Raw genomic sequence first — 13417 nt, 5'->3', positions numbered from 1 at the left:
TAAATTATAATGGCCCCTGTCAGGTGACACCTGTTAGAAGCCTTACAAAGCATTTTCCCTGAATATGAATCAGTCCCTGACTCTTTTTATAATCTTCTGGGCAAAGCTCTAGCATAGGCTGCTGCATCTGCTAAATTGATAAACAGCCCTACCCCTTAGACTGTGCACATGGACTGTGTCTTCCCGATCTGTCACCGCTGGGCTTAGCTTCGGTCCTGGAGCACTGCATAAACACCATCTAATCTCCAGCTTCAATTCTTCAGGAGTTAGTCACGATCAGAGGGCAGCTGGATTTAGCACGGGCATTTCCAGATGCACTTTAGAAGGTTCTATCTGGGCATTCTCAGTTTGAGCCAGGTTGCTCTCCTGTGCAGGTGCTGCCAACAGCGACAGGGGAGGTGACAGCAAACAATACCTGCTTGGTTTGCTGTGGCTAAATGGAACCATTTTGGTACAGCTTGTTTATTTGTTTTTAAATGTTTATTTTTGAGAGAGCGTGCATGCGAGTGCATGTGTGTGAGTGAGGGAGGGTTAGAGAGAGAGGGAGAAAGAGAGAATCCCAAGCAGGCTCTGGGCTGTCAGTGCTGAGCACAACATGGGGCTTGATCCCCAAAACCATGAGATCATGTCCTGAGCAGAAATCAAGAGTCAGATGCTTAACTGACTGAGCCCCCCAGGCCCCCCAGCTTGTATATTTTGGATTGAGAAGTAAGAAGTTGGCTTTGGAATTTTTGATATTACTTTATATACCTTGCTACAAGAAAGTAAAGAAAATCTAGGGTCTAAGTTTTTCTGTTGTGTATTCTTTGCCTCTACATCAGCATGAGGGGTATGTATGGCTGGCCATTTCCATAGGCTGTATGTAACTGTATACTCTTGAGGTGGGAAAATATATGGGAAGGGAGCGTATGTGTAGGTTCGCATGTACACGTGCACAGAACAAGTCTTACAAGATCAGGAAGAAATGTTCCCTTTGGGTGTTGGTGTGCGTGACTTTCCTTTTCCTTCACTATGACAAACTTGATGTGCCCTGCTTTTGAATCCCGAAGGTGACTGGGTCAGAGGCTGATGATGTAAATGACGACGTGACTGTGTATGTATAGACGTGGCATAAAGACGTATTTATATAAGTATATGCATAGACATGCAGGGGAAGTGTTGGAGGTGACCTGCTCAGGAAAGTTCTTTCTCATAATTATGTTAGTGGTTTGATTGTTTTTAAAGATTCACTGTTGCATTCTATACACTGCTCTCTGGATTTGTCCCGGCCCAACACATCACCCCACAGACACATGCTTGGGTCAGGCAGTGGCAGGGGAAGGGTGCCTGCACACCAGCCAGCCAGGGAACACTGCTTGTCGTACATTGTGCTCAGTGTATGTCACAGGGGTGGGAATGGGCTGGGAAGCATGGTCTTTTCAAGTGCAACTTCTCATCAATGACCACAACACCTCCCCTGGAATGGAGCCCCAAACAAGTAAAATGCTCTGTGGCTGCCTGGGAATGAATGGGAGGGAGTGAGGAGGCAGGGGACATTAGTAAGTGCCGGCCCAAGAACAGGGCCGCGGTGGGTCTCCCTTGTCCTTTTTGGTTTCACATAGTTTATGTGCAGTTGAGTTACAGTCCCCTACTCAAACCTTCTTTTGAATAACAGACCACCCAATAAAACGTAACTCACACAAGGACCCAGTTTGCTCCCCTTCAAGTAATGCACAGGGAAACCAACCACAGTTTTGAACAAGAAGTTCACTCACCCATTCTCTTTCACCCTAAGGAAATAGCACAAATTCCTGCCTCAATACAACATCCTGCCCTTGATGAAGGAGACGCAGGTTTTTCTGACACAACTGAACACCTGACTTGGCAAAGTTGGAGAGACTCGAAGTCTCGCCTCCTGCGTGGCAGCCATCTTGACTTCTTGTTTTTCCCACGTGAGCCTCCACTCAGAAGTGCTTTTCGCTGGGGGCGAAGAGCCATGAGGGACACTGCCTGTTACTGCCACGCTCTGTGGAGTGAGCTGGGGTTCTGTGGAAGGAATAGTGAGCCTGATCTGGGGCTGTTAGGTCTCCCTTCCTCTCTATTGGGTTGTGAGTTCTGTATCCTGTCTCCCTGTGTTAGGAGGTATGTGCTCAAGACAGGATCATAGCAGGCATCAGGGACACGTTAAACCCGAGACAACAACACATGTCGCGTGTAGTGTGTCCCAGCTGAGATGGAAGGTGGGTACAGAATAATGGGCCATCCTCTACTTCCTTTTTCAACTGATTATAAGGAAAGCATGATGTGGAGGCATGAAAATCTATATTTTCTCATCGATTTCACTTTGCCTTTTCTTCCCCCTGACGGTTTTATTTTCTATTGACACAGATCTGAGAAATCATACAAGGTATCAAACAGAATTTGGGTGCATGGAGTGAACGAAATGAAAATGTCGCGTGAATGCTGGCAAAATCAGGAGATCAAAACCTTGGAGTGACTGGCTTGAGGCCAGCGTGAAGACGTCTTCGGTGGACTCTCTAAGCCAGCAAGAGTCCCATGTAGGGTCTCGATGGAGGGAGAAACGCAGGTTTTGCCTGGGCTCTACCCACCCCCTCATCCTGGCACCACTAAACATAGGCCTCAGAAACCTTCCTTAGTGCACGGGGTGCACAGATGCCTTTCCAAACATCTCTAAGCTGCCTCGACCCAAGCACTATAGATCAGATTGTTTATTTCTATTGCAGGAATAATAATTTATTTAGACACTGAAGCCCTTTGTGAACCTCACTGGAAGATGCTTTAAAGAACCATGCCCTTATATTCCCATTAGGTGGCAAGTTCCATTGAGCCCCTCTACTGGATGATATTTCTTATCACCTGTCCCAGGCTCTCTTGGCAGGCATTTTGATGATATGTGAGCCCTTAGCATCAAAATACACCTAAATGACAATCACAGTTAAATCTGTCCCCCCCCCTTTTGATGATAATGGGACATGCATTAGAACAGTATAGGTTCAGTTTATATAGTCTTGTTGTCCTAGGAGAGCACTAATTTGGTTTGCAGTTACATTTTCTACTTGCATGCTGGGGCAATATATATAAAAAACTCCAAAAAACCCCAACCCTGGTAACCTCTCCCCTGCCTCCAAAGCAATATCCACCCAGTCTGGGTTTTACCTCTGTCTGTCCCAAGTGGCCCCATGGGTTTTGGTCAGCGTGCCCAGCAGGGGTGGGCAAATAGTTTTCACTGTTTGGCTGGTGGGAATGTTTTGGAGGTCTCAGCTCAGGGTCCCTACAGACCCTCTCCACCAAGCCCTCCCTCCTGCAACATATTCCTCTAAAACATCCACGTTGCCCGGCAGGATCCCAATAAGTCCAAGGTAGGCTGAAGGTCACAGCAATGATTCTATTAGTTTACCTCTTGTACTTAAGAGGTAAAGCTCAGACTGAAGGTTGATGCCCCTCTTCAAATAGGTGCTATAAATATACTAGAGCTATCCCTGAAAAGATGCATTTGTATTTATATATATATGTGATGATTTTATATATATATATATATATATATAATTTATATATATATATATATAAAATTTTTCTTTCTTTGTGTTTGTATACAGGTATGTATGACTCTATAGGTATGAAAGGAGAGGTATAATACAGGAGCAGGCGGGGGTATGTTCATATGCATCTATTTATAATTTGTATATTTTGTATGTGTATATAGAGAGAGCCTCTGTCATTGTTTGCATCATTACAATGAATGTACCTCCGACCAGCGAGGAGTACCTGTCAGTGGTGAATCGGAGAGAAGCCCCAAAATGGACGGTTCTTGTGTGGAGCTGTTTCAGTAGGCAAGGTTGGCAGCAGCTCGTGAAATGAGTGGGCCCAGCGTAAATCCATCCATCCTCAAATCCGCTAGTGAGGGACGCTCTGAAATGCCCACGGCTGTGTGCCAGCTGCCTCTTCTGGAGAGGTCAAGGAGCCTAGAACCCAGGGCAGGGAGGGGCCATCCACGCTGTTGGTTCAGGATATGGCTTTTCCTACTAGATGGAGACAGGGCACACAAGAATTCTGTCTTCTAGGAGGACGCTGACCACCAGGAACACAAAGTAGAGGCCGAACATGATGAAGCCCAGCACTTTGTTCATCCGCCATTTGCAGAGGGCAATGGAGAGGATGACGAAGAGCAGCATGATGAAGAGGAGGACAATGGCACAGAAGAGGCCATTGCTGCTGACAGCCACTGGTTGGAACCTGTGAATGATGGTATATAGGAGCCAGGGCAGTGGAAGCCTGTGAGGAAAGACGGGGGTAGCAGTCAGACACGTTGAAGAAGGCACAGGACACAGCATCAGCTTCCTGGAATCCATAATCTGAAAAGGGTGTCTTTTTGGGTTCACTATGCCTTGTGTGCGGTTGGCCCAGGAAATCACATAAGGAAGTCACGTGAACTTCAGAAACCTGTATCTACTTCCTGACTGAATTAGGGAGAAGAGGGAATTTGTTCTATAGCTGAGTAAGCTCGGAGCTGTGACCACTGCGGGTGATTTCTGGATGTGATCTGAAATAATTGGGTGTTTTTTCCTAGTTAGATTCAAATTGCTCTCAGCCCCGGAAAAGGTGGACTGGAAGATCTGTACAGGGCAGGAGAAGGAAAATACAAGTGGAGAAAAGGCATAGACATCAGTGGTGAAAATGGCAACATTATTTTTAGGAATGGAGACAGAGAATAGCACTGACTCAACTGACCTAACGCAAGTGAAAAATGATACATGATACAATATAGCTGTCTGAGGTTTATTCTGGAAAAGATGGGACAACCGTTTCACTAAGAAGTGGTCTTCCTGAAATATTTGAGGAAGACGGTTTCTTACATTTGTGATGTGATTTTTAAAAAGCTGTTTTCTCCCTTGGCATTTGACTTTTAAAAATCTGGTAACATCTTTTGTTTTCTATCCAGAGTGGCAACTCTGGAAGACATCAGAAAAGCTAATGGCCAGGTGCAACCCTGAGAGTGAGTTAGGACTCTGAGCAAGAGAAAAATGGCCGAAAACATGGGACTCATGTTGCCTGGGTCTCTCCAGGTGGCCGAGTGAGACGCAGTTTTATCCATGGAGCCTAATGATGGAACGTTGGCTGGGGAAACAAGGACCCAGCCACCCAGCTGGGTGAGGCTGCTGCAGAACCTTAGCCTTTAGCTAAGAGAGATTCAGTTTTGGCCTGACCTCAGGGATATGGAAGAAGAGGTGAAACACAACGTTCTCCAAAGGAAAAGAAGATATCTTGAGAGAAATAATGAGAAGAAAGGGGTAGTGAGTTTACACATCTGGTCTCCTCAGTTGGAGAGAGCATGTGAAGGCAGAGCCCACGAGTTGTGTAACTTTGAATACCCAGGGCCTGGCGCACGCAGGCCCCCATCTGGGTACATATGTTAACCTGGGCCAAGGTGAAGTGATCGATACAACCACCCCACAGTAGTCAGTACAGGTGGTTTGCCCACTACAGCCTGGTTTGGAGGTGCTCACTTTACGGAGATGTCAGAAGGGGAGGGGCTCCACAGGCCAGCTCAGGGAACATGGTGCAGTTCCAGCTTTCGGCAGGAGGGGGCAGCCCTGGCATCCTCCCGTCAGTGATGGAAAGTCAGGAAAAGTGGGAGTGGGGGTGTGTGTGTTGGGTGGAGTGCTCAAAAATGAAAACCCCCACTAGGGACTTGTCCTGGGGAGCGCTTCTTCCACCCCTGCATTCTCTTAGGAAGAAAAAGACCAAAGCCATCGTATTCTTATTAAGCGAGACATGCACACATATACACCCAGTTCCCGTGAAGTTGTGCTTGATGGCACTACAAATAGGTAGAAGCCCTTTGTAGTAAAAAATTACATTTTGTTCATGCCTTTTGACCTATAGATTCTATCGCCAGGGATCAAGCATAAGAAATATTTGAAAGGCAGATATAACTTCATGCAGAAGAATGATCATTTCAGTGTTGTTTTGAGGAGTGAAAAATTTAATCTCCAATAACAAAAAACTAGTTAAATAGCGAACTATTAAGCCAAGTTAATGTTATGTAGCCATTAAAAATCATACGCTTATAATGATGTAGGCAAATACTCATGATATGATTCTACGGTTAAAATGAAGGATGCACATAAAAATGGCAATGCATTTTCAGCAATGTAAACTATATATGGACTAAAGCAGGGTGGTGAATGATCATTGATTTTTATTTATGCTCTATATGTATTTACTCAGTCCTTTACCATGAGTGTATATTAATATTATAAGCATGGAGAAAATGCCAATAAGACTATGAAATACCTTTTATATTCAATATATTGCTAACAAGTTCATAAATTGGTATAAAGTCTTGAGAAAGGACTTTTTAAAAAATACACATCAACAGCCATTAAAATGCTCATAATCTTTAATTCATTAGTTTATCCTAATAAAAATAGCTGAAAGATATTTTCTGCATAAAGGTCTTCATGAAAACACCCATCATAGCAGAAAATTGGAAAAAACAAAAAAATAATGGCTAAACTGAAAACCAACAAGATGAAATATTGTGAAGTGATAAAATGTTATTTATGAGGGTTATAAAAGAACCTAGAAAAATAGCTGATTTACTAATTGAATAATAGATGCCTACTTTGTGCCAGGCATAAATGGCTTTGAAATAGAAAAACAAAAGCCCTCCAAAAGGACAAAACTGAATATTGACTTGGAAAACTTTGTGAAATACTTGGAAGAGAACATACAAAAATTAAATGTTGCTTCTGGGTAGTAGGGTTAGGTGGTATCTTGTAACCTTCATCTAACCTGTTACTATATATCCAATTTAAGAACAGTGAACAAAGACATCTTGCAATTCCCTAGACTACTTATTTTTCAAAAACATGACAAAAACGTCCTATAATTTTCCCCTACTTGTAAGATTTTCTCCCTTTGTACTTACTATAGCACATCTTATTTTCCTTCTTAGAAGAGACTGATCAAGAAAACTAGTCTAAATGTGTAAGCAGCGGAACTAAGAAACACTTTCTACTAGAGACGCCCTTCCTTTAAAACATACACCTTTTAAGGCATTCGTCACACATCCATTCATTCAGTCTGCAAACGTCTGTCAAGGCACCACCATGCATTAGGCATCGTATTAGGCTTTGGGGAGCTGTTGCTCTTGACCAGTTCACAGTCTAGTGGGCAGACTGATAAACGTGACCATGATAAGAGTACGATGTTCAGAGAGTACACAGGAGCAGGAGTCCCCTGGTCAGGCCCAAGGGAATGAGGAAAGCTGAGATTTGAGTTGACATTGGTAGGGTAAGTTGGAGTTTTCCAGGCAGACAAGCAGGGACGAATCTCATGTGAGAGGGGCCTGCAAAGGAAGGAAATAATGGCAGCAGAGGGCACCTTTGGAATTCAAAGGTGGTTAAGACAGGGGAAGCTCAGGGCAGGGTTTAATGCAGACAGTGTTGTGGCTGAGAGACACTCTGTCCAAACCCCAGCTGTCTCACTTACTAGCTTTGTGAACTCTGTGCTTTTCAGCTGCCTGGCCTGAAAAATGGGGGATCATCATACATATGTCACAGGATCATTGTCTGGCTTAGGTGGATAAAAATGTACTTACGGTGCACAAAGTAGACACTGAGTGAAAAACACAGGTAATGCAAAGGTACAAGAGAGAACGATATTCAAGACGTTCAATGAAACAGCAGATCCATTTTAGTGAGTTTCTAAATTCAAGTGTCAAGAGCCCAGTTCTGGGAACAGAAGGAAAACACCCCAATGTCTTACCTTCTCAGGGGTTCTCTCTCATTCAGGGTTATGCATCAGACTACTTTTACTTCTGACAAGTTAAATGACATGACAGAGATAAGAGCATCCCACCCCAATCTGATTCGCTTTAGAGATTATTCATATTGAGAACTACCATTTGCTTAACCGTAAGAACAGATCTCATCTTCTGACTTTCAAAAAACTTAGAATATCTTTATCAGCAGCATACATAAATGATAACGCCAAACCTGCCAGCATTTTCCAAAGAAGGAGATGGGATATTTTTGCTTGTTCCAATCTGTTTTATAATCCAAATCTCATCCGAGGCTGGTGGGGACTTTAATTAGAATTAGGATATGGGAAAAAATGTAGTAAAACTATCTCCATCATACCTGAATGCTGAATATTCATAACTTGTAGCCAACGCCGTTATATAAGCAAAATTCTTAAAGTATTTCTTACAACATCCACTTTGTACTTGGCGTGTGTTTCTGCCTATCTAGGGATAACTTATTCTTCATTAAGGTCTCTGAAAATTGAAAATGGAGTTAGCGAACTTGAATGGTACTCCCATTACTTTCTACTGGTATTGGTTAGTTTTGGGCTCAAAGATCCCGGTTTTATCTCCACAGCCTCTCAGAGGACAAAGACAGCAATTGAGCTGGTGTGTGCACCTTCATAAAACTATCTCTACTCACCCTACAGTGATGTCAAAAATGTTGCTTCCAACAGAGCTGGACACAGCCATGTCCCCAAGCCCCTTCCGGGCCACTATGACACTGGTGATAAGATCAGGGATGGAGGTTCCAGCAGCCAAGATGGTCAGGCCCATAATCTCTTCACTAATGCCAATTGTCTCTCCAACCTAAATGTAATGGCAGGGACACATGTGAGTGTCTGAAGTCACCAAACCATCAAACCCACATTTCAGTGCAACTCCCTTCTGATGAATTCCTATCCATGCTGTGCAGAGTGATGAGATGATAAAAAAGAGTAAGCCACAATCACTGCCATAGAGGAGTTCACACTTTAATCATATTTAGACCCAAGAGATCAGGAATTTTCACACCAGGGTTAAACAGATAATCTCAAGAAAGAGCTATAGAGGGCTTGAGTGCAGTCATTATATGGTATCTAATAATTCTGTGCAAGGGAGGCAGAAGAGAGTTATAAAAGCCAACTGGCCATTGGCTCCAGAGGCCAGGGGCTGACAATGGTACCAAATCCTGTAGCGATTTGCCTTTGGATTAACAACTGAAGGTTAAGGACTGACATCCAGGGTTCCCATTTTTCTTTGACATCTCCTAGTGTCTGTAACCCACTCTTGAACACTTTCAGACTATTACTTCCATGGGAAACTTGATTTGGGGTGTTTTGGGGCTTGGTAACACACAACTGTAAATCAGGAAGGCAACTGTGGAGAAACCATCAGTTACAGAATCAGAAGTCCAAGACCTGGCTCTGGCATTTGTTAAGAATTTAACCCATCATTAACTTAACCAATCGTATAATGTCTTCAATCCTTGCTTTCTTATGCTTAAAGCGGGGATGACAGTACCTACCTTACAAAGTGGTTGGGAGGACTAAGTGATCATTTGTGGAAAATCCCTTTGCAAATAGTACATCATTACTGAAAAACGATGGGGGATGGTTATTATGTTTTATTCTGGTCTTTGCCTTTTAACACTGATGAAGTCTATTTTGGACAGTTGGTCTAGTCCCAGATGGAGGCTCCTACATCCTCTTGAGCAAATTTTTTTGTCTTCCTGGGACTTTTAAAAGCTCTATGTATTTTCTGGAGTTGGTGAACTGCAGTTCTGAAAACTTTTAAGATAGTGCCTTCAGTTTGGTTTTCAATGGCCTACTCTATGACATTCATCATTTTTTGAAAAAAATGCAGAAGGCCAGAGTAGCATGAAAGAATAAGGGTTTTTAGGGAATAGAATAAATTCATTTATTTCTTTAAAATTTTTTTTTAATGTTTATTATTTATTTTTGAGACAGAGGAAAAGACAGAGCACGAGCAGGGGAGGGGCAGAGAGAGAGGGAGACACAGAATCTGAAGCAGGCTCCAGGCTGTCAGCACAGAGCGTGACGTGGGGCTGAAACCCATGAACTTTGAGATCATGACCTGAGCGGAAGTTGGATGTTTAACTGACTGAACCACCCAGGTGACCCTTTCTTTCTTTTTTAAAAGTTTTATTCAAATAATCTCTACATCCAACATGGGGCTTGAACTCATGACCCCGAGATCAAGGGTTGCATACTCTTTTGACTGAGCTAGCCAGGCGCCCCTAGGATATACTCATTTCAAAATACCTTTTGTGATTTGTAAGTAATAGCTTAGTTTCCATGAATTTAAAAGCATAGTTGGGAGCTATTTTTGTTTTGGTGGTCACGCCTGCTCTAGAGCCTGGCTAGCTGAACTAGTTTATCCTGACCTCACAGAGCAAAGATTCACTGCTCTCCATCAGAAAGGAGGTTCCATAGAAGCAGAATTCCTACTTTGATCACTACGGTCTCCTTAATCCACAGAACATAGCCTGTATTTAGTAGTCTCTCAATACCTGAGAGACTGAATTTTGCTGAATAAATAAATCCATCTACGTACTTAGGTGATTTCCCTAGCGTGTTTTCTGCTGATTCTCCTAGAAAAAAATTAAGTAAAAGTTCTACACAGGAGTGCCCTATTTGAGCAAAACTCTCCTTGCTGACCTATTTTTTGAGTTAGATCTTGAGTGAAACATTTTCAAAGACTGTGAAGATGCTGAGTCAATGGTTGTCACCCCCAATAAGCAGGGTGATTCTCTGAGGGAGTTCTAAAGCAGTGGCTATTTTAAAGCAACGTTTATATTTGGAGTTTGAATGACTCCACAGGCAGAAAAAATGCAGAAACTGCAGAGGGGTGGTATGGTAGTGTGGTTAAGAGTGATGGCTTGGATGGATAGAAGGACACATGGGTGCAAATCCTAGCCTGCCGCTCCTAGTACGTGGTAGCCAACTTTCCTGAGCCTCGGTTTTTCTCATGTGTAGAATGGGATTATAACATCCAACCCTCAGAGTCGTTGTGATGATTATATGTGATGACGCATACAGAGCAAATGGCATGGGTCAGGTATCAAGTAAATATTCAGTAACTATCAGCTATGATAACTCAGGCACTACTCCTCTCCCTCTCCAACTTATCAGCTTGCAGCCATTGGGCTCTGGCTCTGGGCTCTTCAGACAGAAGCTGGTTTAGTAGGCATCAGTCCATAATGTGAGAAATCATGAGAATAATGAAGACTTTTTATTGTACGTCACACTCTTGATGAATCTGCATGGCTGTAGAAACACTTTTGCTGTCTGACAACGCGTCTTCATAGGCACGTTTTAAGAACATTTCACTGACTTTGGTTTTCCATGAGCAAGAGGCAGGATGATAGGCGCGGTGTGTAGATGGGAAAGCACTGATCAAATTGGCATCATCAGAGGAGTTTAGAGCTAGAAAGGACATCAGCAGTCTCTTGGGAATTCCTTTGTTTTCCAATCGAAATAAACGACGGGGCCACTCAGAATCCATATCCAGTGCTGCTCTGAACATGGCATGATGTAGTTCCTTATCTTGGTTTCAGGAGCCAATATCACATTGGCTAAATGAGACACAGGGTCGTATTGACCCTTAGAATTAACTTCTCCTATTAGATGCAGGATGGATTTTAACCACGTTTTCATCACTCAGGACATTTACTAATTTCATGATACAAAAAGAATAAAAAGTAATGAAAACTAAGGGGAAATATGCATAAAGCATTTAATGTAAGGGGCATTTATTTTTGGCCAAACAGTAGCTAAATAAAGATATTAAATAGCATTTATTGTTGGTAAGGCTGTGGATAACAAAATAGTTGAGCACTAAATGGTGTATTTGTTATCTTTATGGCTTTTATAGCTCAAAAAATTCTGTACAAACAGCAGAATTAGAGCCAAACTTCTTAGAACAGAATGTGCTATTTTGATCGGATGTCTGGATGTCTTAAAAGAGAAAAGCATTTCTATAGGAGAAAAGACAGAGAAACTTCTCATTCATTACTAGAAAGTAAGGTTTCTCTTTATGCACTTTATATTTCTGGGCCCTTTTGGTAATACTATTCTAGGCATTGTGTTTGCATTTTTCTACAAGAATGAAAAGGAAGCAAGAGTATGGAATTAAGATAATCATTAAAAAGTTAGAAAAAGATGAAATATCCAGAAAATAAGAGAGAATAAAATCCACTCTTTTATCAGTACATTAAAGAATGAAAATAGTTACAGAATGAAAAGCCATTACATGTTATAAATGGCAAAGAGTCCCTCTAGCCTGGAAATCTGGAGGCTGAGGCTCATCTTCTACAAAGATTTCTATGCAGTTTTGGTGGCAAATGACTTTCAAAGAATGGGGAAAATCATGACTTTGGGCCACGTAGAACTTCTTTGAGGATCAACAATGTTTTGGAAATATCCTGGAAGAATAATCTGAAGTCAAACATCATAAAATAACCAGGGTAGGAATAATATAAAATATCTTGTAGGAATAATAGTGGGTATATTAGCTGATATTTCCAGCAGATTTTTTTCAATGATGTTGTATGTTCTTTTTTTTTTTTTTTAAATTAAGGTGTAATTTACATATAGTAAAGTCTAATTTTACATTCAGTAAAACTCACCCTTTAAGAATAGTTCTGTGAGTTTTTTTTAAGTTTATTTATTTATTTTGAGAGAGAGAGTGCAGATGCGAATGGGGGAGGGGTAGAGAGAGGGAGAGAATCCCAAGCAAGCTCTGTGCTGATAGCGGGAGTTGGAAGTCCTATTTCTCCACATCCTCATCAACATATGTCTGTGTTTTTAATTGTAGTCATCCTAATGATTGTGAAGTGGTATCTTGTGTTTATTTCTAGGTAACTCTATTGAGATATAATTCACATAACTTAAAACTCATCTACTTAAAGTGTGTATTCAATATCCTAGTATATTTATAGACTTGAATAGCTATCACCATAATTTAAAATTAGAACTTTTTCATCATCCCAGGAAGAAACCCCATGCCCATTAGCGTACCCATTTCCCTCTAACCTCCCCAACCCTAGGCAACCATTAACTACTTTCTGTCTCTATAGATTTGCCTATTTCATATAAATGGAATTATGCAACATATGATATTTTCATACATTTCATATAAATGGAATTATACAACATGTGCTCTTTTGTGACCATCGTTTTTCATTTAGCATAATATTTTAGAGGTTCATTCACATGTGGCACGTATTAATGCCTCATCCCTTTTTATTGTGGAATAGTGTTCTATTGTGTGGATAGGCCACATTTTTTGTATTCATTCATCAGTTGATGGACATTTGGGTCGTTTCCACTTTTTGGCAATTATGAATAATGCTGTTGTAAACGTGTATATAGATTTTTGTGTAGATGTTTTCATTTCTCTTGGGTACAGAGGGAGTGAAACCACTGGATCATATGATGACTCTATGTGTAACATTTTGTGGCCTGCCAAACTGTTTTCTAAAGTGGCTGCATTATTTTACATTCTTACCATCAATATATAAGGGTCCCAATTTCTATACATCATCTCCAATACTTGTTATTATCTGTCTCTTTGATTATGTCTACCCTAGGTGAGAGTGAAGTGGCA

General features: G+C 41.7%; 1 protein-coding gene across 5 annotated transcripts in view; it reads right to left on the bottom strand.

Moving 5' to 3' along the window:
* Nucleotides 1-2284: 2284 nt before the first annotated feature.
* Nucleotides 2285-13417, bottom strand: part of SLC24A2 (solute carrier family 24 member 2) — a 244042-nt gene continuing 232909 nt past the window's right edge. For 4 of the 5 annotated variants that reach the window (XM_058695237.1, XM_058695240.1, XM_058695238.1 and 1 more), the window contains 2 exons: nt 8451-8617; nt 2285-4272 (listed from right to left, as the gene is read on the bottom strand). In XM_058695237.1, coding sequence (XP_058551220.1) covers nt 4023-4272; nt 8451-8617 — 417 coding nt within the window. In that variant the 3' untranslated portion in view covers nt 2285-4022. The remainder of the gene's footprint in view (nt 4273-8450; nt 8618-13417) is intronic. The other variant, XM_058695241.1, reaches the window with a different exon arrangement.

The sequence above is a fragment of the Neofelis nebulosa genome, chromosome 12 (genome assembly GCF_028018385.1).
Source record: "Neofelis nebulosa isolate mNeoNeb1 chromosome 12, mNeoNeb1.pri, whole genome shotgun sequence".
In the NCBI taxonomy this organism is placed as follows: domain Eukaryota; kingdom Metazoa; phylum Chordata; class Mammalia; order Carnivora; family Felidae; genus Neofelis; species Neofelis nebulosa.
The sequence above is the reverse complement of the archived record's forward strand: the minus strand, read 5'-3'. Positions and strand labels throughout refer to the sequence as shown.